The sequence below is a fragment of the Nilaparvata lugens genome, chromosome 7, assembly GCF_014356525.2.
Source record: "Nilaparvata lugens isolate BPH chromosome 7, ASM1435652v1, whole genome shotgun sequence".
In the NCBI taxonomy this organism is placed as follows: Eukaryota; Metazoa; Arthropoda; class Insecta; order Hemiptera; family Delphacidae; genus Nilaparvata; species Nilaparvata lugens.
The window spans coordinates 15,183,445-15,209,851 of record NC_052510.1 but is presented as its reverse complement, the minus strand read 5'-3'; the positions used below and the strand labels follow the sequence as shown (position 1 = coordinate 15,209,851).

Here is a 26,407-nt window from a genome sequence, read left to right as displayed (position 1 = left end):
CTTTTTGAAATTCTTTTTATACAAACAACAGCTGTTAATAATCCAGCTGATTTTTGTATTTTTAATTGCAGTATTTTGCTCAATAATATAGTTGATTATCATAATAAATTTATTTTTGATTATATTTTCAAATAATTTCGAATTTTGTTTTCAAACTATTGTAAATCTTTGATTTGATTACTTATCATTTCAATGCTCAAATCTTCATTCACAGTTGGCATTCGTGTTTGTCAAGCCATGTGGTGAATTTGCTGTAAATATTTTTAGGTTATATTTGTCAAAACATCTTCAATTTTTTCATGAACAATAATGAAGAATTCAGGTAATAAAAATATCAAGCTAGGCAAGAAAAAAGTGAAAATCTTTAAAAAGAAGAAGAAAGAAAGTATTGACGAAATAATACAACGGTTAAATTCATCCTACAATGACGTAAGTCCACTTTAGTCTATATATTATTTTGTATAATATACTACATTAGTAGTATCATTTTTTCTTAATGTCTCACTTTTGTGTTTTCAGAAAGCAATTTTTGTGCATAGAGTGCTTGCCCAAAATATATAATTATTTATAAGGCTTTAAAATCAGTCTTCATAAGAATTTCCCTATTTAACTTGGTAGTAGTTGCATACTGCGCATCATGTAGCAAATAGCTGTCAGTGATTAAACAATTCCATATTTCGTATGTAAAAATTGGAACACCTGCTAGAATACAATAATTATTAGGTTAGCGAAGTCAATCACTAAGGCCTGCCGCAAAGTAGATCTACGCTAATCCACGAAAAGCAACCCACGCCGTGGGATGTTTTGTAAACCATTTCTATAGAATTATTCATAATCAATCAGCTCATTGCATGTACTATTATCATTAAACAGATGTCTAGAGAAGCTTAGCAATGGTTTACAAAACATCCCACGGTGTAGGTTCCTTTTCGAGGATTAACGTGGGTCTACTTTGCGGTGGGCCTAATGCCACCAAATTTGACTTTTGAACTGGCGAACTAAGAGTGTGACCACGGATTCCTGAATAACATCATAATCAGCCCTGGCTATCAAAAAACTGGCCACAACCTTTTCAATCTCACTGAAATTCAACTGCTTTACCCCTGCAGACACCCTGTTGAATAAGTAGCATAGTTCTGTACTCTAAAGCACACCCGTAATTTCTGAAGGCGCACCATGGGGGAGTCAAACAGATCTCGATTCCTAATAATAATATGTTTCTGTTTATGGCGTGGTCATTCTACATAGGTATGTCCACAAGGGAACAAGTCAAGGATAATAAAAAACTGCCATGGGGCAGGTCAAGTAGAATAACAAAAGTTGAAAGTCAAACACAAAAAAAACGCATGCAACAAAACATACCAGGAGTCTAAGGTAGTCAAACAAGACTAAGGCCTGTTACAGAGTATTGAACCCTGAGGCACTCTAAAAAACACAGAGAGTTGACTGGAAGCAGCTTCGCACAATGACGCAACCTGTGTTCTCCCAGTCAGGTATGACTCCAAGATGTTCAGAGAAGAGTCCATAACCCTATAAACCTAATAACGAAGCTTCTTAATCAGTATGTGGTACTCAGTCGAAAGCTCTGCTCAAATCACATAAGGTCAAATCACTCGATTTATTCCATCAACTGGTGACTTTCTTTTGCAAAAACCAAACTGCATACTTGAGAAAAGGTTGTTTCATTCAATGAACTCCTTAATTTGGGGTTTGATGATGACTTCAACCACCTTTCCTAAGATTAGAGTCATGGATATTGGCCTGAAGCTGTTTAAGCTCTGGTGATCACTCTTCTTGTACACAGGAACGAACGGTTCTTGAGTTCTTCAGAAAGTCAGGAGAGATTGCGGATCTCAGGCAGTCATTAACTGCTGCAGCAATAGCATCCACCACCTCTCGTAGGACGTATGTTATGTTAGATTTGATCCTGTATTTATTTGATTGGAGTGAATCTGATGTGGACTGTCTTCTTCCTATCAATGGTCAGCTTCAGTCTATTGCATGTATCTGTGGCCTCTTCCAGTGCTGTCTCGACAATTATGTGTGGGTCTTGAAGTTTCTGCGATGGTATCAAGATAGTGGTATCATCGGCAAACAATATGCAGCTGTTTCCGTTGTCAATTTCCTTGGGAAGGTCATTGATGTAGACAAGAAACAGCAGTGGCCCAAAGATGGATCTCTGGGGCACACCCTGGGACACTGCTCTGAGTGAGGATTTGTAGTTTACAAGAGCAGTTTTCTTGTGCTGCACTATTTCCACATACTGCTTTCTGTTGGTGAGGTAGTCCTCTATCCACTCCAATGCTCTTCCCTCTATTTTCAATTCTCTCAATTTCAGAGTTAGGATGTTCCAGTCTAGTGTGTCGAAGGCCTTTTGAATATCTATAAACAGTCCCATAACAGTATTTTTCTCCTCCCAAAGTTGGTTTATGTTGTCACACAATTCAGATATTGCAGTTGTAGTGCCTAGACGCTTTCTAAATCCATGCTGTTGTGCTGTTATAAGTTTGTTGCTCTCCAGATGCAGGATAAGCTGGTCATATACTGCTCGTTCGATAATTTTTGAGGTTATAGGTAGGTTTGCTATGGGCCTATAGTTCTTGTGATCCATTTTATCTCCTCCTTTGAATTTTGGAAAGATCTTAGAGATCTTGAGAGCCTGTGGAAATACAGCTTGCTTTAGGGAAGAATTTACTATTTCCAGTAGAGGCTTTGTTAGTTCTTCTTTGCAATTTTTTAAATATGTTATCATGCCCAGCAGAGTTGTTCCATTTTAGTTTGTCTATGAAATGGTGGAGTTGTGCTGTATTTATCATCTGAAATTCACTCAATGCTTTGATGCCTGTCAGCTTGGCCATACTTCTTAGAGGAGGGTCAAATCCTGTTGTTGTTGCTGGCTGTGTAAAGGCTTCATTTAGGATGTTGCTAGTGTAAAAAGGATCAGTGATGCTGACCTGGAGGTCTTTTATACTAGGTTGAGCAGCACTTACAATAGCTATCCATTACCAGATATTCAACAAACGTCGCTCAGTGAATTGATAAGTTTACCAAGTAGGAAATTGCTAAGCACAGTGAAGCAGAGACTAAACCACAGGTCACTCTATACTCATTTGCTGAGCTTGATGAGCACCTTTTTAGAGTCAATTCTACATCCATAACTAGACAAAATGACTACCAACCTACTTTTGTTTGTGACTGTTTATCTAGAACCCCCAGTCTTCGACAATGAAAACAAGTAAGTACGGTAAGATTCTAAGGCTGCCACTAACTGTAGAACTAGAATGATAGGGTACATATGACGTCATACATTGTTATTTGGAGAAGCTAAATTTATTTATACATTCATACCTTACGTTCATATATTTAGAATTTCAAAATATAATACAGGCTTATAAAACAATGAATTATCGCCGGTTGGGTCCTCTTGCTCTCCCATTCGGAAAATCATGTTACACCCAACACTATATTATGTTATTACTTATAATTATTCATCTACTGTTATCTAAATCTTTTTTGGTAATTTTAATCACACATATTGTAATTTATAGTAGGCCTAATTAGAATACCATATGACTACTTATCGTATAATACTGCTTGCTGGAACTGTCCCCAAACTCAGACGCATAGTCTTACTGGGAGAATTCCACTTTATCAATATGTTCTGTGTACTGTTCATGCAAAAATTTAATTTTTATTTCGTTGAAGATCAAATATATGTACATGTATTGTTATGCCAAGTGGAAATAAACTAATTAAATTGAACTTGTGAACTAAGAGTGTGTCCACGGATTCCTGAACAACATCATAATCAGCCCTGGCTATCAAAAAACTGGCCACAACCTTTTCAATCTCGCTGAAATTCAACTGCTTTACCCCTGCAGACAGCCTGTTGAATAAGTAGCATATTGCTGTACTCTAAAACATACCCGTAATCTCTGGAGGCGCACCATATCAAACAGCTCTCGATTCCTAATAATAATAATAATATGTTTCTGTTCATGGCGTGGTCATTCTACATAGGTATGTCCACAAGTCAAGGACAATAGAAAAACTGCCATGGGGCAGGTCAAGTAAAAGAACAAAAGTTGAAAGTCAAACACACAAAACACAATGCATGCAACAAAACATACCAAGCAGCAAGACTAAGGCCTGTTACAGAGTATTGAACCCTGAGTCACTCTAAAAAACACAGAGAGTTGACTGGAAGCAGCTTCGCACAATGACGCAACCTGTGTTCTCCCAGTCAGGTATGACTCCAAGATGTTCAGAGAAGAGTCCATAACCCTATAAACCTAATAACGAAGCTTCTTAATCAGTATGTGGTACTCAGTCGAAAGCTCTGCTCAAATCACATAAGGTCAAATCACTCGATTTATTCCATCAACTGGTGACTTTCTTTTGCAAAAACCAAACTGCATACTTGAGAAAAGGTTGTTTCATTCAATGAACTCCTTAATTTGGGGTTTGATGATGACTTCAACCACCTTTCCTAAGATTAGAGTCATGGATATTGGCCTGAAGCTGTTTAAGCTCTGGTGATCACTCTTCTTGTACACAGGAACGAACGGTTCTTGAGGTCTTCAGAAAGTCAGGAGAGATTGCGGATCTCAGGCAGTCATTAACTGCTGCAGCAATAGCATCCACCACCTCTCGTAGGACGTATGTTATGTTAGATTTGATCCTGTATTTATTTGGGACGAATCAATGTAGTTGGAAATGTAATTTTCCAACTTCCAAACTATAATAATTTATTAACTAACTGAATAACCAGTGTTTGCATGTCTAACATCTATTGGTTCTTTTCTAGATTGTTCCAGAAAATATCAGCAGCTTCAATGACTTTCCACTGTCATTCAATACCCAGAAAGGATTGAGGGAGAATGACTACACAACTCCAACCGAAATTCAGAAACAATCGATTGGATACGCCCTTCAAGGAAATGATATTTTGGGTGCTGCCAAGACTGGAAGTGGAAAAACACTAGCTTTCCTCATACCTGTAAGTACTTACTACACCTTGACTCTTCTTGGTTATTTTTTTCATCAAGGAGTGCGATTATTTATTAAATTATCTACAATTTAATGACCATCCTGTCTGTTTATATAAGAATTCAAATGGCTTCTTACTACTACTTCTATTTATTTTGTCAATTTAGAAAATAATTTATCAAATTATTCATTTTTAATAATAAATAAATACATTTATTTTAATTCATCCATAAATTATTCATTTTTGTCAATCTGGTATTGAAAAATTGAAATACCTGGCAATGTCTCCTCCACAATACCGAATAGTTCCTCAGACAGAGCGCTCTTCTAGAGATCCTTGAAATAAAGTCGACATCAGTTATAATTAAAACTTGGAACAAAAATGGTTTATCAATAATAATTACTGCTAGATAATTTGCTTAGTTACAGAGAAGTTTTAACTATGTTGTGCAACTTTTGTATAACTGATAAATATTCACCTTTAATTTCAGGTGTTGGAAGTGCTATTTTGCAAGAAATGGACTACCCTTGATGGCTTAGGTGCTTTAATAATAACGCCTACAAGAGAATTGGCCTATCAAATTTTTGAGACGCTTCGCAAAGTAGGCCGCTATCATGACTTCTCAGCTGGACTCATCATAGGTAAGGCTCTTTGAATTAGGCTAGAATACGGTATTTGATTTATCTCCAAAGAATTTTACCGTATTTTGTTTGTGGAAGATAAAGCAGTACTTTGTTTCTTTTGAAAATCAAACAGAAAAGCATATTATAGTATTCGTAAGTTCATAAATGAACGTGATTCTTGATCACCCAGTTACTACTGGCATCTATCAATAGATTTCGGAATTAAGTCTCAATTTATTGTTGATCAATCAGGAGAAATTCGGATAATTAAATTCACGCTATGCCGTGAGAATTGATTCTGCAGTGTAGTTTTTGATCCTTACGTTATGATAATGTAACATCGTGCCCACAAGTGTGGGAAATTAATAAAGTAAAAGGTATGAAGGAATCATGGATATTATACTTCAATATAGCTGTCAAAAATGTGAAAAAAATAGTCCAGGTTGAATCTTTATTATAGAAATTATAGTTCGTTGGATAAAATATGTTACATCTAATTTGAAAATATTACAAAATAGCCTCGGTAGATTCATTATTAGAGAAATTATAATTCGTTGTACAAAATACTGTGCATCTGATTTGATAATGGTTTTGGTTTTTAGGAGGAAAAGATCTCCACTTTGAAAAGAAGCGAATGGACCAATGTAACATAGTAATCTGCACTCCTGGACGACTTCTACATCACATGGATGAGAATCCGTTGTTTGATTGTGTAAATCTTCAAGTAAGTCGTTTATTTCAACATTTTTTAATTTTAACTAAGGTTTTGCAATACCGTATTAAGATTCCTTCTCTTCAAAGACAAAGTTTGAAAAATAATTTATTAATTTTGATTCTTGTCAGGTCTACTCATGCTTCTTTTGCATTCATTCTTATTCAATGAAACAACCTTTTCTGTTTTTTTTTCTGGTTAGGTTTCAACCTAACTTGAACTATTGATAAATTTACTGATCTTCTTAAAGAACTTCTTTCACTTCTGCAATAGCACTTTGAATCTACCTGTCAAGTCAGGACGCGATTCTGGGCGCTGGGCCCCATTTTCAGCAGGCAAGGAATACCCGAGGAGTGCCTGCCTGCTGAAGATGGAGCTCAGCGCCCAGAAATGCGTCCAGACTCAACAAGTAAGTTATAAGTACTATTGTAAAAGTGAAACAAGTGTTTCATAGAGTTCAGCACTCCATAGATGTTGTTTATAAAATATTTTGGTGTTATCTTTTTATCATATTTGCAGATTCTTGTACTGGATGAAGCCGACAATTGTCTCAATATGGGATTCGAAGAGACTATGAACAGTATTATAGCGAATCTACCACCAAATCGTCAAACGCTGTTGTTTTCTGCTACTCAAACTAAGTAATTGGTTTTACAATTTTATTCTTTTAATTGTTTAATATGTTTCCAAACATTGCTTTAATTTTCTGAAATCATTATCTACGTTAATGACTGTTGTCATTAACTGTTTAACATTAACAACTTAACATTAACGACTGTTTAATGACTGTCGGCTAGGTAATAAGTTACTATAGAATCATTCTTTATATTTAGCCTACTTCTTGTATTGTAATCGTGAGTCTCGGCATTCAGAGTATATTTGTGCACATGCTTCCTCATATATAACAAGCATGTAAATATATATAGAGAGGGAAGAGTCAACATTTTTAAGTTCAAGAAAAGGGGCTTACAAGTTGCCAGTGGTGGCGCATGACAAATTATTCTTATTGCTTTCTTCTGAAGCTTGAAGAGTGTCGGTGACATAGAGCTATTTCCCCACAATTGAATACCGTATGCCAAATGACTATAAATATGAGCATAATATACATTTATCATCACCTCATGTCTTACAATATTTCTTAACCTACGTAACATGAAAATTCCCTTTGCAAGCTTACTACATACATCAAGAACATGATCTTTCCAATTAAGATTGGTGTCAAGTGTTAATCCTAGAAATTTGAAGGAACTGAGTTTTTCTGATTTTCTGCTGAAAGTGAATTGCAGGTCCTTTGTTTTAAGCTTGTTAAGACATAGAGCGTTAGAAGCACACCAATCTTCAATTGCTGTTGTGCAATTCTCAGTTGTAGTGTTGATTGAAGCTTCATTAAGACCACTAACTCTTAGTCCTAAATCATCTGCAAAAAGGTATGGGTGACTATCATTACAACATTCATTGATAAAATTAGGCAAGTCATTTATATAGATTATAAATAGAAGTGGTCCCAGTATAGATCCCTGTGGGACCCCGAAATTTATCATCTCACCACTTGAGAATTCCCCATTTTCAATTACATATTGTAGCCTGTTGCTGAGATAGGAGTCAATGAGATTTACTGCTGCCCTGTCAAGACCATAGTAAGATAGCTTATCACATAATTTTCCATGCTCTACTGTGTCAAATGCACGTGACAGATCAAAGGATCTTAGATTAACTTTTCTCTTTTGTTCCAAACTACTTATAATATCATGTACTAGATCCAACACATTGTCGCATGTACTCAAGTTTTTTCTGAATCCGTACTGATTTTTTGATAGTAATTTGCTATTTTCGAAGTATTCAGCTAGTTGCTTGTGGAGGAGCTTTTCAAATATCTTGGAAAATATCTGCACTATGCAAATGGGTCTGTAATTTTCTATTTTCGACTTGTCACCTTTCTTATGAGTAGGCATCATTTTAACTTTTTTTAGGCCGTCAGGGAATATGCCAAAGTCTATACATTTATTGAATAAGTGTGTCAATACTTCAGAGACCCTATTAGCAGCTAATTTCACAATAAAAGAGTTTAAGCCATATACATCTAAGCAGTTACTGTTACCTATTCCATTAATAGCAGCAAATACCTCTTCAACTTTAACATGACTGAAGCTGAACTTCGTAACTGGTTGTGGTATTTTCTTGACATAATAGCTGGAATCAAAATTGCTCTTGGGAATGGTTCCTATCTGCTTGTCCACTCTATCTATAAAAAATCTATTTTTGTCATTGATTGGCATATCACATTCAATTTTGGAAGATTTACTATTCCTACAAACATGTCTGTTAACTATTTCCCAAGCCGCTTTAGTTTTGTTTTTACTATCTGAAATAAATTTACTGTTAAATTCAAGTTTGGCTTTTTTTATTGCTAATTTATATTGCTTTTTACTATTATTATACTCCTCTTTTATTGTGTCACTAAGGCAGTCTTTATACAAATAGAATAATTGTTCACACTTTATTTTTAACATTTGCAGTTCAGGTGTATACCATTTATTATAATCTCTACTCTGATATATCTTCCTTTTAACTAGCGGATAAGCCATATTAACCGCCCCCATAAACAAGCTTTGAAATTTTTGTATTTTATGACTAATATCATCAAGCTCATAGACTGAAATCCAGTTTAAGGATTCTAGATATGCCAGGAATAGGTTTGTCCTATCTGCACTAATTTGTCTTAGTAGTATTGTTTTTTTCTTTTTATCGATACAAGACTTTTTTTCAATTTTAACTTTTAGACTCAAGGCATAATGATCTGAAAAAATTGTATGTAATACTTTACTCTCCCATCGGCTGAAATGTAAATCAGTGGCAATGTTGTCTATACACGATCCTTGTGAATTAATATTATTAATGTTTGGTCTGGTTATTTCCTTAGTTGTAATAGACATATTAAAACTAGCCAACAAGGTACATAGTTCATCTCTGTTCTCTGATTCAACATTGAAATCGACATTAAAATCAGCTCCCAAAATAACATTACAATTAAAATTAAACAAATAACTCAAAATTTCATTAAGCACCTCTAGGAATTTTCTAAAATTGCTCGTTGAAACACTATATGGCCTATAAACAGATACAACAATAATATTCAATTCCGGTATTCTAATAGCGCATGCTTCACATATCATTTCCACTGACAAATCCCTTATTTTCTCTATTTCCCTGAATTCAAGCTCATTTCTCAAAAAGATAGCAGCCCCTCCATGAATTCTATTGTTTCTAACAAAATATGAACCTAACTTGAATCTATCAACACTTACATAGATTATATCATCCTTTTTCAGCCAATGCTCGCTCAACAATACAATTTCAGTATTATTCTCATGCAAAATAGTTTCCAGGTAATCAATTTTATTACCTAGTCCCTGAACATTCCAGGAGAGTAGATTCACATCAGAATCCTGATATCTCACGCTATCTAGAGGTTTAATACTACTTGCATGATAAATTGAAACATTAGAGTGATTCCTTACATTAGTTGAAAAATTAGCCAAATTATCATTTTTGTCAATGTTTACAAGTTTAAATCAAGAGATACATCTTTATCAGTTTCATAATTCAAATAGGCTTCCTCTTCATTATCATAATCTGAAGTGACATCAGCATTACTACTCAAACATTGACTTTTTTCCCTATGATTACACGGCTGTACCTGATCGCTGATTGCCTGCTGCTTGATTTGATTGTAAATTAATTTGCTTAGTTCGACCTTTCCCTTTCTATTCATATGAAGTCCATGTCGCGTGTGCTTATTTCTTTCAAACATCCATATATTGATGATGTTTACATTGAACATGTAAGGTAGACTACAAATCACACGATTCAATTTAGAAATCATTTTGTTCTCATTTGAGTCAGCTTGCAAGTCATATCTGTAAGGCACCGTGGTTACTATGATATTCTTATCACAATTTGCTCTTACAGTTCTCACAAGATGATCTGCATATTCTTCAATATCTCTATCACTAAAATATTTATCTACACTATTTGTTCCTCCTATTATGATATTCCAATCATTTTTCGACTGATGACTATGATCTGCACTAAGAAAAGTATTTGAAAGTTTTTGAAACGGGGCCCCAGAAGAAATGTAGGCCGTGCACTTATAGGAAGGTAGCAAGCGTTGTAGAAGCTCTCTGATTCCCCTGCCGTGACTATCAGCCCATATGTTGATATTTCCATCGCAGTCCTCTGTCGGTGGACATCCTTTTATAGCTTTAGAAGGGGGGCTTCGGAGAAAAGTTACTTCCCTTTTCAACTCTTCAATTGTCTCCTGAAGCGAAATGTTGAGTCGATCTGCCTCTTTTATTTCTCTTATACATCCCTCCAAACAGCTCTGCAAATCAGTAATTTCTTTTTGAATCTTACTATTGTAATCTTTGTAATATTCCAAGCTTCTATTGTGCAGTTCAATCAATTGCTTCGTAGCAGTAGATTCTACTTTATCAATCGAGTGATTGACGCCATCATGAGATAGTAATATTTCATTTCCGGGATCATTCTTTCTAAAATTAATATTTCCTCTCTCCTGTAAATTATCGTTTTCGGTTTGGATTATATCAATTTTCGCAGTTTTATTCAGTAGATCTTCTTTTAGTCGTTTTTTATCCATCTCTAGAATCTCAATACGCGATTTCAACAGTCTAATCTCTTCCTCAGTCTTATCCTCATACAACAGAGAGTCCTCAAAATTTACCTTCCTTTTATTTCTTTCCTCGTCCAGAAGCCTAGACAATGCTTTATTTTCATCTGAGATATCCGTCAGTGTTATTCTCAGATCATTATTGTCTGAAATAGACTTATCCAGTTTGTTTAATACTTCAACAATATTTGGAATCAAGTCAGCGATTGAATCGTTTGTGCATAAATCGGCAATAATTGCAAGTGTTCTTCTTATATTTATCGCAAATTCAATTACTACCTCATTACAAAGTTCGTCCTTCAAATTACTGAGTTCTAAGTTTCCTCCATTTATCAATCTTTCACGTCTGCTGCGCGTCACCATAGGCTTGTTCATTTTAGATTATTTTGAAATCGGGCGCTGAGGCCGCACTGCAGACCGTTGCTAGGATACGTCAGTAAGCAAGGATCACCTAAAAACAGCTGATCGTCACAGGCGTCAATAAAGCGCGGGAAGAGATATGCACTTTCGTATTGTATTTTATCGCAATTATTATCGTTGTGGCTATTAGAATTATTGAAGAAGGAGGGGGATCGACGGGAAGAGTGATAGCCGAGAGAGCAGTCAAGGCAGGACGATCGGAAGCTCCTGATAGTGAGAAGGAAGGGGATGGGTAAGGCAAGTCAGTGAAGGGAGATTGCTATAGCTGAGCTAAGAATTGAATTACTCACAGCTTATAAGTTGCCGAAAATCCAAGTGAACCTTATCTTCAATTTCGATAAGAGTTTGAGATTGAAGACAATACTGAAACGTTTACACTGCTCACAATCCAACCCTTTATCGTTAAAAAACACACAATTACACACAACCGAACGGGAAATTCGCGATTCTAATCAACTCAAAACAACAAGAAGCTTTAGTACTACAGAATGCACCGTTAAATTTCTTTAAATTATGAGAAAAACCACTCGAAAATCGAAATATTTACAGAGCGTTACGAAACTCGACCAGTCACGGCAGACTGCTCTGCCAACACTCGATAATGATAAACACTCAATAATCGATAATGTTTGATGGTTTTTTGTTTTTCTCAGGTCAATCAGAGACTTGGCTCGCCTGAGTCTTACCAACCCGAAATACTTGTCGGTGCATGAGAATGCGGCTCACAGCACTCCTGAAGAACTCACTCAAAGCTATGTGGTCTGTGAAATCGAAGACAAAATCTCGAATCTGTGGTCATTCATCAAATCGCATGTCAAACATAAAATACTAGTCTTCTTCTCTACTTGTAAACAGGTAATTTCATTCATTCATTTACCAACTTAAATGCTGTTAGATATTCTTATGTTTTGGAATTTAGCTGCCACAAACCCCCACGAATTAAAGTACGATATTTCGGTTGTATCCTATTTCACATATTGCTTGATCAATAGCTCCTAACTTCATTATCATATTTATTCTCAACTTCAGTAAATTTAACTGGTTCTGAATATTTACAAAAATGTAATATTCTTCAACTCGTTCAAGTTCACGTTGATATCCTGGTGTAATTCAATCTTTTTTGTTATAAGGATTCATTTATATTATTGTTACTACCTTGTTTTTGTTCAGGAACTATATATTTTTAAGAGTTTTTGTGGTTTTAAATTTTCATAACTTATCTCACTATAACTTTTTTCAGCTCTACTGCCCAAAGTGGGCTTTGACTTCCTCCACAACATTCCACCAACAAGCCTCTTCATCTTTAATCAATCTTCTCCATCCCCTATAACTAGTGATGTGGATCGGGAATATTCCCAGTGGGAAGGAACTTATGATTTGGCAATATTTCCGAGGCCAAGAAATTTTGGGAATTCAAGGGAATTTATAAAATTGTTTTAAAAATGATTGAAATTGATCAATCCCACTCATATTTTACATCAATATAATAAATAAATCATCAAACTATTTCATATTGATCAAGCTCAGCCACATTTTACATTGATATTATCAATGAATCATCATTCTTTGAGCCTGTTTTTGCTCACTCACTCACTATCTTTTAAATACTCGTATAGTCCAGTCAATGAAAGATTATAGAGGGGAAATTTTGGAACAAAATTTTTGACCCCGTAGCTCTTTCAAGGGTAGTAAGGGGGTAAACATATCAAAAGTCCTCACTCCTACCCCCTGTGCTAAGGTGGTGGGGGTGGTTTGAAAGTGCCATATTTTTTTTTTTGCATATATCTTGTACAATATGCGCCTTTCGGAAATTTTTGTCGAACACAATCATAATATTAAAGCTCACAAATTATCCTACAAGTTTCATTTCCAACATTTTTCCATATCTCTCATAGTTTTCTAGGTATGAGCTCTCTTAGGTATCACATTTTGAAGAAATCCCGGCTCCAATTTTTTCATCTTTTTGGCCTTATAACTTTTTAACGATTCATTGAAAAAGTCCGTGCTAATCACGAGCTCATAGAGCATTATATTCTCTTCAATTTCATCTATGGTCTCATTATTTTACGCATCTCCCAACGATTGTTGCAGCCGTTATAGTGTTGAGTGTGAAATCTTCAGTTTAACAACAATAGATCAATTGTTAGGGAAATTGGGAGGGAATGTTTTGAACACGATATTTGACTTCGCAACTTTGTTTGAACTAGTTAGAAGGTGAACATATCAAAAGTCCTCATCCCTACTCCTTCAGCTTAAGGGATGAGGATAGCTTAAAATTTGATTTTTTTTTCATTTCTGGCTGACACGCATGTAACTGAGAAACAATGCATTTCAGCGACATGGCTGAGTAAAAATGAAGCAAGATAAATTTCACACAAGTTTTGTACAGTGGAGTTTTGTGGTATCTTCTTTAGTTTTTGAGATATTCACTTTTAAAAGTGGAAAATCTTTGAAAAGACAATTATTCTTCCAACTTTTTGCACTTTCAGGGCTTATTACTCAACAACAATGCATAGAAAAATGTAATTTTTTACACAGGGGGTGGGAGTAAGAAATTTTAATATGATTACTCCCTTACTATCCTTAAAAGAAGAGCTACGGGGTCAAAAAATGTGTTCCAAATTTTCCCTCTATAATCTTTCATTGACTGGACTATAGGAGTATTCAAAAGACAGTGAGTTGTAGAGCATTCAATTCTCTTCAACTTGATGTATTATTTCATCATTTTATGCTTTCCATCAATTTTTATAGCAGTTTTAGTGTTGAGTGTGGTAGGAGTGAGGACTTTTCATATGCTTACCCCTCACTATCCTTAAAAGGACTGCGAGGTCAAAAATTTGGTTCCAAACTTTTCCCTCTATATCTTTTTGAGCATTCGTTGCCTGGACTAGTATCTTATTACAAGTAAAGTGAGCCTCAATGACTCTTGAAAGGTTCTGAGCTGTGGAATTATTCTCTTTTTAATATTGAATTAAACTCGAGGATGCTCATTGTTTTAGTTTAGCCTATTTTGCTGTATTTTATAATTTCTAATTTTTGGATTTATATTCGACTCTAATCTTTATTTAGGGGGTCAATTATTTTTGTGCGGAGAAATTGAATAAAATCATGCAATGAAAGTTAAATATTACACTCAATACTTTGTTGACTTTGTTTACCTGATTTACAGGCATTCATCAGTAAGTAAAAAAATCTTATTCAACTTGTAAGACATGAAAGTAGCATGATAATAGTGGTGCAATTGAATGATTTATTGAGTGCTCAGTTTTCTTTTCAGTCTATGAACTTCAAATTACTGTTTTATTTGAACTTACTACAATAATTTATAAGTTATTCATCCTTATATTTCTTACATAAATCTGTTGTATAACAGGTGATCGAGACCATGTGTAACAAAAAACGTCTTTTTCGGTCATTTTTTATGAAAGAAATCATAAATTTCCTTAAGTTCCCATAAATTCCCGGGAATTTATGATTTTTGGGAATATTTCCTTTAAATTCCCTGGGAATATTTCCTCGATCTTAAATTCCCGGGAATTTTACATCACTACCTATAACCCATCCTCATCAAATCATCTCTGATCTCATCCTCTCATCTTATTCTCTGTCTGCTCCTTTCCTTAAGGGAAATTTTCCTTTGAGCACTTTTTTGGCATTCTGTCTTCAATCATTCATCCTTTAAACATGTCCGAACCATTTTAGTCTGTGTCCTTATAAAGCGAACTGTACTACAGCCTCTCATTAATGTTTAAGTTCAGCATTAGTTTTCCTTCTCCACTCTTCTTCTTCTTCTTTAATTGGACCATAAACCGTTCTAAGTACCTTTCGTTCTAATCTCACTATAACCATCGAGAAAAGATAGCATGAGAAGATAACTACTACAAGACAACAACTACTAGAAGACTCAAGGCTGTGCAAAGGTTAAAAATAAAATTTCTACTGGTGATATTTTTCAAAGTTTTTCGATTTGTATACTATCAAGCTATCAAAATTGAAAAGTTTTCTCAGGAAAACATTTTTTTCGATCATTACTTTTTGAGATATGAGCGCCTAAAGTTTAAATTTTTGTGCCAGAACATTTCAAGTTCGGTGAAAGATAAAACCATGCGATTTTAAGGATGAATTCTTCATGGTATTGTTGATCTAATAAAACAAAATTTTTCTGAAAATATCATTTTCTGAGAAAGTTATTCAATTTACTAAAATGACCAAAAATAACTTTTTGTTGAGTTATTTTCGGTCATTTTTGGTAAATTGAATAACTTTCTCAAAAATTGATATTTTCAGAAAATTTTTGTTTTATTAGATCAACAATACCATGAAGAATCCATCCTTAAAATCTCATGGTTTTATCTTTCACCGAACTTGAAATGTTCTGGCACAAGAATTTAAACTTTAGACGCTCATATCTCAAAAAGCAATGATCGAAAAAAAATGTTTTCTTGAGAAAACTTTTTAATTTTGATAGTATACAAATCGAAAAACTTTGAAAAATATCACCAGTAGAAAGTTCGTTTTTAGCCTTTGCACAGCCTTAACCTATTTCGGACTATTTATACAATATGACAATTTCCACTGAGTCTAACAAGACCCATAGTGGTACAAAACAAAAATATGTGTAACCTTATCTAAATTTGGGAGATAAATAGCACAAGGTTACCTTATTATTTCTCTCCCTATCATCTTGATGAGTACATCATAATAAGTATATTATATGAATCAATAAAGAATGAAGATATCCCATGGTATAGGTAGTTTTTGTCCCAAATTTTAAGCCATTTCTTTGTTAACTCAAGCCGATTACTGTGGACTACCTTCTATTGTCACTGTGTTGTTGGGGTGAGAGTGTAAGAACGACACTGTATAAGAGACTACCAGCATCACATAGCTTCACGAAAAATAATTACGTGGACTATCGGCTTGAGTTAACAGTGAAATTTGGAACATAAACGCTCTATATCATGGGATATCTTCTTGTGCTATCTTTTCTATATGCTATAATTTAGCAACCTGTAATACCGAAACAATTATATTTCTATATGTTTGTTGGTATATTTTGATATTATGAACTGATTGTTTTGCAACAAAATGGTTTCGCAGGTGAAATACACATTCGAAATGTTTTGCCAGCTAAGGCCTGGCATCGCCCTCCTACAGCTGCATGGTGGAATGCATCAGGAAAAGCGCATGGCTATGTACAGGTCGTTCTGCAGTAAAAAGTATGCTGTGTTGTTTGCCACTGATATTGCTGCTAGAGGACTAGGTCAGTAAATAAATAAATTAATAATTGATTCAAATAGTGTAATTTTTGTAATAGGGCATATCATTGAATGTTTCATAAAATATTTGATAGTCTTAGGGTGGTCACTAACGGTAAAATATGCATGACATGCATGTTTATCAAGCATACACACATTTTCATCATGCATGTTTTGTCATCAGCGAAAGGCTTCCAACATAGAATAAACACCCAATAACAATAAATAAACCAATGGAAAATTTCACATTCTAATGATAAAATATATATATATATATATATTATATATATATATATATTATATATATATATATAGCAGCCAAGAAAAAATAAACAACAAAAAATTGGAGTTACGAAAAAATTTGCTCGAAGCCTTTCGCTGTGATCACAGCTTTGATGACTCACCAGTCACCAATATACTTCAACTGTATTTTTTGTTAGGGCTACTCTTGAATAGAAGTACACTTTTTAGAATTGTAACAATTTCTACTTCTACTGTGTATCATATATGTTAATTATATGTTAACTGTTCTACCGTTAGTGGTAGAAATTGTGAAAACTATAAAAACTATAAAAACTACAGAAACACATTAAACAACATGATAAAAAAATCGAAGTATGACTACTATAATAATATACTACTCCAAAGCAGAGGCAATTCGAAAAAGACATGGGAGTGTATCAATGATCTATTGAATATAAAACGAGATAAAAAAATACCCAATATAGATCCCGAAGTTCTAAACCACCATTTCACGCATGTAGGTCAATTATATGCTAATAAAATAATAAATAACAGCCCTAGACAACGTACTCATGCCGATTCGTCAATCCCCTCATTCAATTCATTTTATTTGGCTGATACAAACAATGATGAAATAATAGACACAATCAATTCTCTCAGAAGTAACTCTTCTCCAGGAGTAGACAATTTGAGTTCTGCCTGTCTGAAAAAATAGCTTCCTATATTGTAGAGCCTCTTAAAATGATAATAAATAAATGTTTTTTGGTAGGTTATTTTCCTAAACTATTTAAAGTTGCTAAAGTTGTTCCTCTTTATAAATCAGGTGATAAATCAAACCCCTCAAATTATCGCCCAATAAGTTTAATAAATAATTTAGCTAAAATAATGGAGAAAATTATAAAGAAGAGACTAGTAAGTTATTTGAATAAACATAGAATTATCAACAGAAATCAGTATGGATTTAAGAGTGGCATATCAACAGAAGATGCAATATCCGACTTTTTGGAAAGAATAATTGAAAACTTCAACAGTAAAAAGAAAACTTTAACAACTTTCTTAGACTTGGCAAAGGCTTTTGACACTGTATCCCAGTCAAGATTATTAGAGAAGATAGAACACCTTGGAATCAGAGGCTCACCTCTCAAACTATTCAATAGTTATCTAACTGAACGGTATCAACTACTTACGCTGAATACTTTATCAAGTAATAAAAAACTTACTGAATATGGTCTGCCTCAAGGCACTGTTTTATCACCAATACTTTTCCAAATTTATATTAATGATTTTCTTAAAGTTGACATTGGGAACTGCTCAATCGTATCCTTTGCTGATGATACCGCTCTCACTTTCACTGGCAATTCCTGGGAGGACGTGCGCCTTAGCGCAGAAAATGGTCTAAGAGTAGCACAATCTTGGCTCGATGAACATCTGCTTACTTTAAATGCTTCTAAAAGCGTATTCATGACTTTCTCACCCAATGCCCAAACACAACCTCATGAAATAGAAAGTATTAAAATACACCAAGTAAACTGCAATTGTCAACAATCAACAAATCACTGCTTTTGTCCTGAAATTCGAAAAAAGGACCGAGTAAAATACCTGGGAATACTGTTGGATCCATATCTGAGATGGAATATTCATATAAACAGCATGTGTTTAAAAATAAAATTTCTAATATATAAATTTCATCAAATTAGAGAACTAAATAACTTGAAAATAGCCCGATTAATCTACTTCTCTTATGCACAAGCTGTCTTACAATATGGAATAAGAGCTTGGGGTGGAGCCTTGAACACTCATTTTGAAAAACTTTTCATAATTCAAAAATATATTATTAAAACAATTCTAGGCAAACCCAGACTTTATCCTACAAGCGATCTTTTTAATGAATTCAAAGTACTAACTGTTCGACAGCTGTACATAAAAAATTTGATAATATATATTAAGAAGAATAAAAATAAATTTCGTCTTCGTGAAAGAAACTTGAATTTAAATTTACGTCCTATTATAGAAACATTCCATCAAGAGAGGATGGATTTGAATGTATGTAGAAGACAATTCACTTACTTATCACAGAGGATAATAAATTTTGTTCCTACTCATTTTGTTGCCAATACAAGCCGGAGCAAAAAACTAAATTGCGAGATTGAGGAATGGATAAGATCAAATAAAACTGAAGAAAAAATCTTCTAAGCACCAACTGTTTCTTGTTTTTATGTTTTGTTTTTTTATCATAGAATAATAATTATTGTGTTTTACTAACTTTTATCTAATTTAATCTACAAACTTATATTTGTGTGTAAGTTCCACTAATCTTTGTTCTTTTTTGGTTCAATTTCTTAGTTTATATTGAATAAATATATTACTGCAACTTAGGTCTACGCACAGGTTTTACCTTGTAGGCTACTCCTTAAACATAGATGGACATAAAAAAATAATATACTGCAGTTTTGGGATCATTTATATATTTAATAGTATTTTTCTTGTATTATTTTTATATGTTATAATATTAGATTATTATAATTGTGTATGTTTTTTGAGAAATAAATTTGAATTTGAATTTGAGTGGCAAGCCTAACAAGGACCAAATTAAAAATAAAATTTTGATTGAAGTTGGCAAAAATTTATGACTTTGTAATGGAGCCCTTAAAAATCCATAAATAAGAACCAAGCAAACAAAAATAATATAGGATTTGTTGAAAGATAGAAGGTTGTAATGAATAGCAGTTTGAAGGAGATCAGAAATTTTCATCTTGAATAAAGGCTAATGAAGAAGGGTAAGGATTGAGTGTGTGACTGTAAATTATGTTATTGTTTTATCCAACTATGGAACAATTCTATACAATTTCTGATCACAGTGTTCAACATAAACATTAGCTTTCCCCCCAAACATTGATAGCTTGAAAAATGTATCTAATATTGAAATTGTTCGCAGATTTTCCTGAAGTGAACTGGGTTATCCAGGCGGATTGTCCTGAGGATGCGACGACGTACATCCACAGAGTGGGCCGAACGGCACGCTATTTCAAAGGAGGCGAAGCTGTCATTCTACTGCTGCCTTCCGAAAAAGATGCAATGCTGCAACATCTAGCTGAGAAGAAGGTTCCCCTACAGGAGATCAAGTAAGCTTATTTTAAATTATGTAAATTGTTCGCCCCCACATGTAATACCTTGAATAACACTAAATGGACGAGTACATACTGGCGGTGAGACAAACTTATGTTCTCCTGACCAAATACAACACAACTCAAATTGGAACGTACATAGCAGTTCTAAACCTAAAGTTAAGACTTATGTCGTATGTGTGTTGCATGTGTTGTGTGCCATATGCTAAATAAGCGTATGCAACGACGCTATTTATCTATTTTAATGTCATTATTAAAAAATATCATTATATTGAGCTAGGAATAGCCACGAAGAAAATGCCAAACTTGATGTGAATGCATTACCGTATTTTCTTCAATTCTATTAAAACATTGTCCAGTTGTCAATTTCTTTTAAATCATTACTTTCATAGAGATTGATAGGTAAAATATCAATTCTATCCACCAATACCAATCTTTCTTCTAAGAAGAAACTCGCCATTCGAACCCGCGACCAGGTAGCACTAGCATACGGAAGGGTGCAAATGCAACGCCTCAGTCAACTCGGCTATCTGGTTCTGCTTGACTAACTTTATAGAAAAATCATGTAAAAAACTTGAAAGAAAAAGTATTGTGAAGGGGAGAATTATAGGATAAGCTTATTGTTAGAAAACGGAAAAAGAAAATTTGAACTATTGAGTGTGGCATGGTGTCAAAGATCAATATCGGTTTGTTACTATAAGCAATTATATTATGTTCATATCTATAAAATATTAACGCTCACTAAAAGCATTTCTAAAGAATCTATTATATACAATTACTTTTTTAATTAGTTCTTATACTTTGTTTTACCTTGCTTAATTTTTTGCAGGATAAATCCTTTGAAGCTGCAGAATCCAAGAGTGAAATTCGAAGCTATCCTGGCGAAGAAACCGGAATTGAAGGCCTCAGCGCAAAGGGCTTTCGTTACTTACCTGAAATCTGTTTTTCTCATGAAAGACAAGAAGGTGTTCGATATCCACAAGTTGAATACGGATCTTTATGCCAGGTAAAGTTATGATATTATTCAATTTTTTACGATGTCACGTGATATTGTAATTGTACCTACTTTTATTGATATTTCACAGTTACATTTTTGAAGGTTTTACATTAAAACATAACGTAATCTATAGGTGATTTAGTGAAGTATTCTTATTTAATTTGGTTTTCAACTTTTCTTAATTCTAAAATTTCTAGTTTATTTATATTTTGGACTCAAAATTGGACAACAATCATGAAGTGTAATCATAACCTATTTTTAGACAATTTCTATCCAAATTTGGGAAAGGAACAGTTTTGGGCTTTAAGCCTGTTATTCCTTTCCCAATCATTCATAATTGAGAATGATATTGTATCTATCTATCAATGTATCAATAAATAAATAAAAATAGGCTTAAAAAACCTCCCGATATTTAGGTTTGATTTTTATGTTGAAAGAAAAAAAGTAAATTAGAATATAAAACTATAGACATTCTTTTCAAGTGCTTTAGGTTAAAATTTTCTAGTTCTTCACTCTAATTTTTATGTAATTTTGTATTTTTTACATATTGTGGAAACACAGTACAAGCCTCACTCCAAAATGATGAAGAATTAGCCTCATTGTTATAATAAAACAGTAAAACAGCAATTATAATAGATCAATATCAACTGAAATTGAATGATAAGATAATAATGGATGTAGGTAAGCCTACTCTGAATAAATAATAGTTTCCAAAAATTGAAAAAATCTTACACTTTGCAAAGATGAATAATGTACTCGTTTTTGTTGGTTATTTATTGATAAATTTCTCATTTCCTCAGTAAGGAAATCAATCAACCTATTAGAGTAAACTGTATTGATAAATTTGTCAAGTAGTTTCTGTTGTAAGATATTCTTGGCAGCTGCATTAGTTTCAATCTATTCTATTGATTCTCTTTAGGATTTCCAATCCTTGGAAAATTTAACTGTATCTCTATTTTTCAGATCTTTAGGACTTGTAGTTTCACCACGTATCCGTTTCCTGACAAAGAAAGAAAAATTAAAGAAAAATGACAAGAAGAGTTTGAACGGTGTGGATAATGATGGCTCGAATCTGTTAGACTCGATTAAGAAGGAGGAAGATAGCGAAAATAGCTCGGATGGTGAATCGAATGAAGAGAAGCCAAAGTTAGATGGAGATGGTAAACTGAAACGGTCTAGTTTCCAAACGTTTAATTTTGAAGGAGGTAAGAACATTAATATTATTGGTTACATTAAAAAAATTTGCCGCATCCACACTATCGCCCAATACGTATTTTGGCTCCCAATAATTTATCTCACCGTATTATAACACTGTCAAATAATAATCTTAATGTAGATACTCTGATCAATATAATGAAAATCTGCTGAAGCCCAAATAATCCAAACAATAAGCTACCTATTGAAAATGTGTTTTAATTCAAAATGGAATATGTAGTTCATATTTATGGATATTATTATTCAATTTCAATTTATTCACAACACAAAAAATACAATGAAACAAGCAATATACAATAAAACAATTACAATAACAGTGCAAATAACACATAAAAATAAGACAATATTGCTAAAATGATGTGTTGTACTGGAAGAAAGAGGGGGAAAATACCTTGCCAACTATGGTTTCCTATGGTTACTATATAATAGGCAGGTAAGGTATACCAGAAAGGGAAAGGTGTGACAGGGAAGTGAAAGAACATGGGTAGATAAGCATGGCTGGAAAAAGGTAGATAGGATGTAAAATAACGTTCCAGGTAACAGTTACAATAAATCAAAAATTAAAAATAATTGCTTTTTATCCAGTTAATGATTTCCTGCTTCATTTTCTTTGTAATTTTAGCAATTTTTAGATGATGATCCGGAATTTTATTGATTATTATAGTATAAATAAGTTTCCGTCTAATTGTTTCAATATTAGTATTATATATCATATAATTATTTGAGGTAGGTCACAAGCTGTAATGTCTATTTAATAATTTGTTGATGCATAGAAAATTGGTTCTATTTTTTATTAAATGTTCAATAACATTTTCAACATATAACTGTATAAAACATTGAATTCATCAAATATAAGGTTTGTTGGGAAAAATCTAGGTTTATTTGAAATTGATTTAATTATTAGTTTCTGCATTATGAACAGTTCTTCCAAATGGGAATTATAACACCCTCTCCATACTATTACTCCGTATTGCATTATCGACTGCACTATAGCAAAATAAAGCATTTTTAGAGTTGGATTCAGAATAATGGATATTATATCCATATTACCCACCAATAAATTAACTTAAAAATGTTAGTTACCCTTTTAAATAACTTTGATGCTGACATCACTATTCAACCAAAATAAATTCTAAATACTAATGTAATAACTGCTCTTGTTTTAAATTAAGACAGCTATTCAATTAAATTCAACCAATGCTGACAGTTGAAAGTTAATCTTAATCAATTGCAATCATACGCTATTGTATGCAGCATCCCATCAATGGCATATTTTAAAGATTTGTTCTACTGTATTTTAATATTGCTTTTGCTCAGGTGACAGTGAAGACGATGACGACGATATACTGAAAATAAAGCGTGAAGATCACGATCTAGAAGGCAGTGACGAGGGAGAGCCTCTCGAAATCGGTCCTGGACGGCGCCAGAAGAAGCCGGTCACAAAAGCAGCACTGGCTAAGAAGGCACTCAAAAAGAACATTGTTCCCAACAAAAAGACTATTTTCACTGAAGATGGAGAGGTAAATCAGACAATAAAAACATTGACAGTGACGAGGAGAGTGAAGCCGAATCGATGGGAGAGGGAGAAGAAGACGAATTTAGTGGTAGTGACGAAGGGGACCAATCAGGTGACAGCTACGATCATGATCGACCTGATTTTGATGGAGAACAGAGTGAAGATGATGATGATGACGATGATCAGTCAGACGAAGATGATAGAGATCGAAGGAAATTCGATTCCAGGTACAATATTATTGTTTTTGTTATTTTCATGAACGGATTTTATTATAACGTTTTAATTTTGAATCATAAATAGGCCTAAATAAATGTTATTTGTTACAAGCACATATGCTCATTCAAACGAGCTGAGTTGAATAATACATACTTGAACTTTTTCTTTGTTTGTCTAAAAGTTACCCCATTATTGAGAATACCTCGATACAACGACTTTTCTATCGGTTCCTTCAGAAACATAGGCTACTGGCTTCGACTATATTCATTGATGAAAAATTGCAGTCAATATGACAAATAATTATGTTTATGACTAGCTGGTCAGGCGAACTTCGTACCGCCAAATAGTTAATGCATCTCATGACAAACTTTAGCTGGATGCACACCTGAGGAGGCGCGATGCGGCATTTTATTTATATAGATAATTTTCCAACTGCAAAATAAATAATTTACTAAAAATCAATTAATTCTGAACACCGAAGACAGCACAATTATTCGAAACAAAGCAATGTCTTTCTTTAGAGCATGTAAGTCTTTAACATGAGGCCGCACTGCTGAATGGTTACACACAGAACAGTCTTTTTTTAGTCGGGGCGTTTAGAATAAAATACATGGGCGATTATGGAGCAGCACACACTCTTGTCTACTATCTACCGACGGCTGTTGTATGACGCAATGATTATAACAGCTGATTTCTATTTATGTGTGTGGCCAGCTCACAAATCTCCCATAAGGATTACATGTAAACTTTGAAGGACCGTAGAAAAGAGTCCTGAAGTCGGATTATAAATTTGATAGGCCATAAACCTGGTCCTGCACACTTACAAAAGTTATTGAATGTCAAAATTTGAGGCTCGATTTTATTTATATAGATTATTACTATTCACTGCAAGATGAAATGGAATTAAAATTCTGTTCGAATGAGAAATCATGGTTGGATACGTGTTTTCGATCAATCCATATGCCTTTCTGTTTTTAAAACTGTCTCAACCAAAAACTCTTACTTGTAGCACATTCTATCAAATAGAAATATTGGAAAAAAGTAACACAATTGAAGATGTTATCTCTTTTTCACTTTTGATTGAAACTATTTGGAAATACGAGTTGTAAATAATTGAGTGTAAGTTGCACATTGCAAAACGTTTAATCTTGATTTTTACTCTAAAATAGAGTAAAATACTCTATCTCTCAACTTTAGAACTCATGTGACGTTTTCGTCACTAGATTCGAGAAACGTAACAAACTTTAAACACCACTACCAATTCATTTTTGCTATAATATCCTTGAGTAAATTGTATATACTTAGACAGAAAATGTATATTCAATTTTATTGATATATTTCGTCCTCGTATTAGTTTTTGTTTCAATTTCTGTTCGATAGGAATTCGTACACAAGGAAAGGCGTGAAAAGAAAGAAGCAAGATGATGATGATGATGATGACGATAATTATCCTGGTACATCATTGATGGCTGATGAAGAATTGGCTCTACAGCTTCTCAAGAAAAAGCGATAGTTCTAGAAAACTAATCAATAAAACTATTTATTAATTTAGTTCCAATTTACTTGATGAATAATTCATTGCTTGAGCATGTATCCTTTAAAATCACTATTGGCAGCCACTGGAATCGCTATAAAAACTTGGAAGTCGGTGTTTGTTCAATGTTTGAATCTCCTAAAAATGTTAAGGTTTTGTAATTTGCCATCTACCCTAACAATAGATTCAAGCAAGTAAAAGTGCAATGACCATACATTATTTAATTTTCAAATTACATTATTCATAATGAAAAGGCTTCTATATGATATAATGTTATATTCATACAGCGTAAAATATGTATGGTGTAATAGCAATGAACTGAGGCTCAATGCATTACTACATTATAAGAAAATGATTCAGATTCTATTTTAATATTCATAATTATATTTATGTATTTATTGATGATTTATTTTCAAATTAATCAACTATTCCATATGCCGAAAAAAAACAATTTTACAGAAGCAACAAATAGCATGTCAAGCAATTTCATTTCTATAGTAAATGAATAAAGAGGTTGAAGTCAACCAACTAAACAATAATTTATTATCAGCTCTTGGCTTGACTTCCTATTGAATTTGACTGCAAAGGAAGTTGGTGGACCAGAGAAAATGAATCATTATGAATCACAATCTTTTTTATATAACTGGTGTGGCTTGGTGTGATAACGAAATAGAAATGAGCTTCCTTCCACAAATAATGGATTGTGGTATATCTGTCAATGCTATAGGGCTATAGGTCAGTCACTCATTTGAATTTGTAACGTTTTTTTTGTCAATGATAATCTAATTAATTGCAACAATAAATCATTACGAATTATTAGCGAATTTACTGTAATTATTCTCATTGTAATTTTATTGCAGAATATTGCATA

The 26,407-nt window shown here is 33.6% G+C and overlaps 1 protein-coding gene across 1 annotated transcript; it reads left to right on the top strand.

The window, feature by feature from the left end:
- The first annotated feature begins 207 nt into the window (after positions 1-207).
- Positions 208-26,352, top strand: LOC120352281 (probable ATP-dependent RNA helicase DDX10). The gene is made up of 12 exons (XM_039432147.1): positions 208-429; positions 4,808-4,999; positions 5,481-5,631; positions 6,216-6,337; positions 6,845-6,966; positions 12,086-12,287; positions 16,533-16,695; positions 19,869-20,055; positions 20,888-21,064; positions 22,019-22,260; positions 23,588-24,013; positions 25,383-26,352. Exons 1-12 carry the CDS (start codon positions 310-312, stop codon positions 25,406-25,408), a joined length of 2,130 nt encoding a protein of 709 aa, XP_039288081.1. The 5' UTR covers positions 208-309; the 3' UTR covers positions 25,409-26,352.
- The last annotated feature ends 55 nt before the right edge of the window (positions 26,353-26,407 follow it).

Bases quoted from the DNA above. Each gene is read 5' to 3' on its own strand.
- LOC120352281 (XM_039432147.1), top strand. From the start codon at position 310: ATGAAGAATTCAGGTAATAAAAATATCAAGCTAGGCAAGAAAAAAGTG. The intron at 20,056-20,887 runs GTAAGCTTATTT...AATTTTTTGCAG, and splicing joins GTTCCCCTACAGGAGATCAA to GATAAATCCTTTGAAGCTGC. The intron at 21,065-22,018 runs GTAAAGTTATGA...TCTATTTTTCAG, and splicing joins AATACGGATCTTTATGCCAG to ATCTTTAGGACTTGTAGTTT.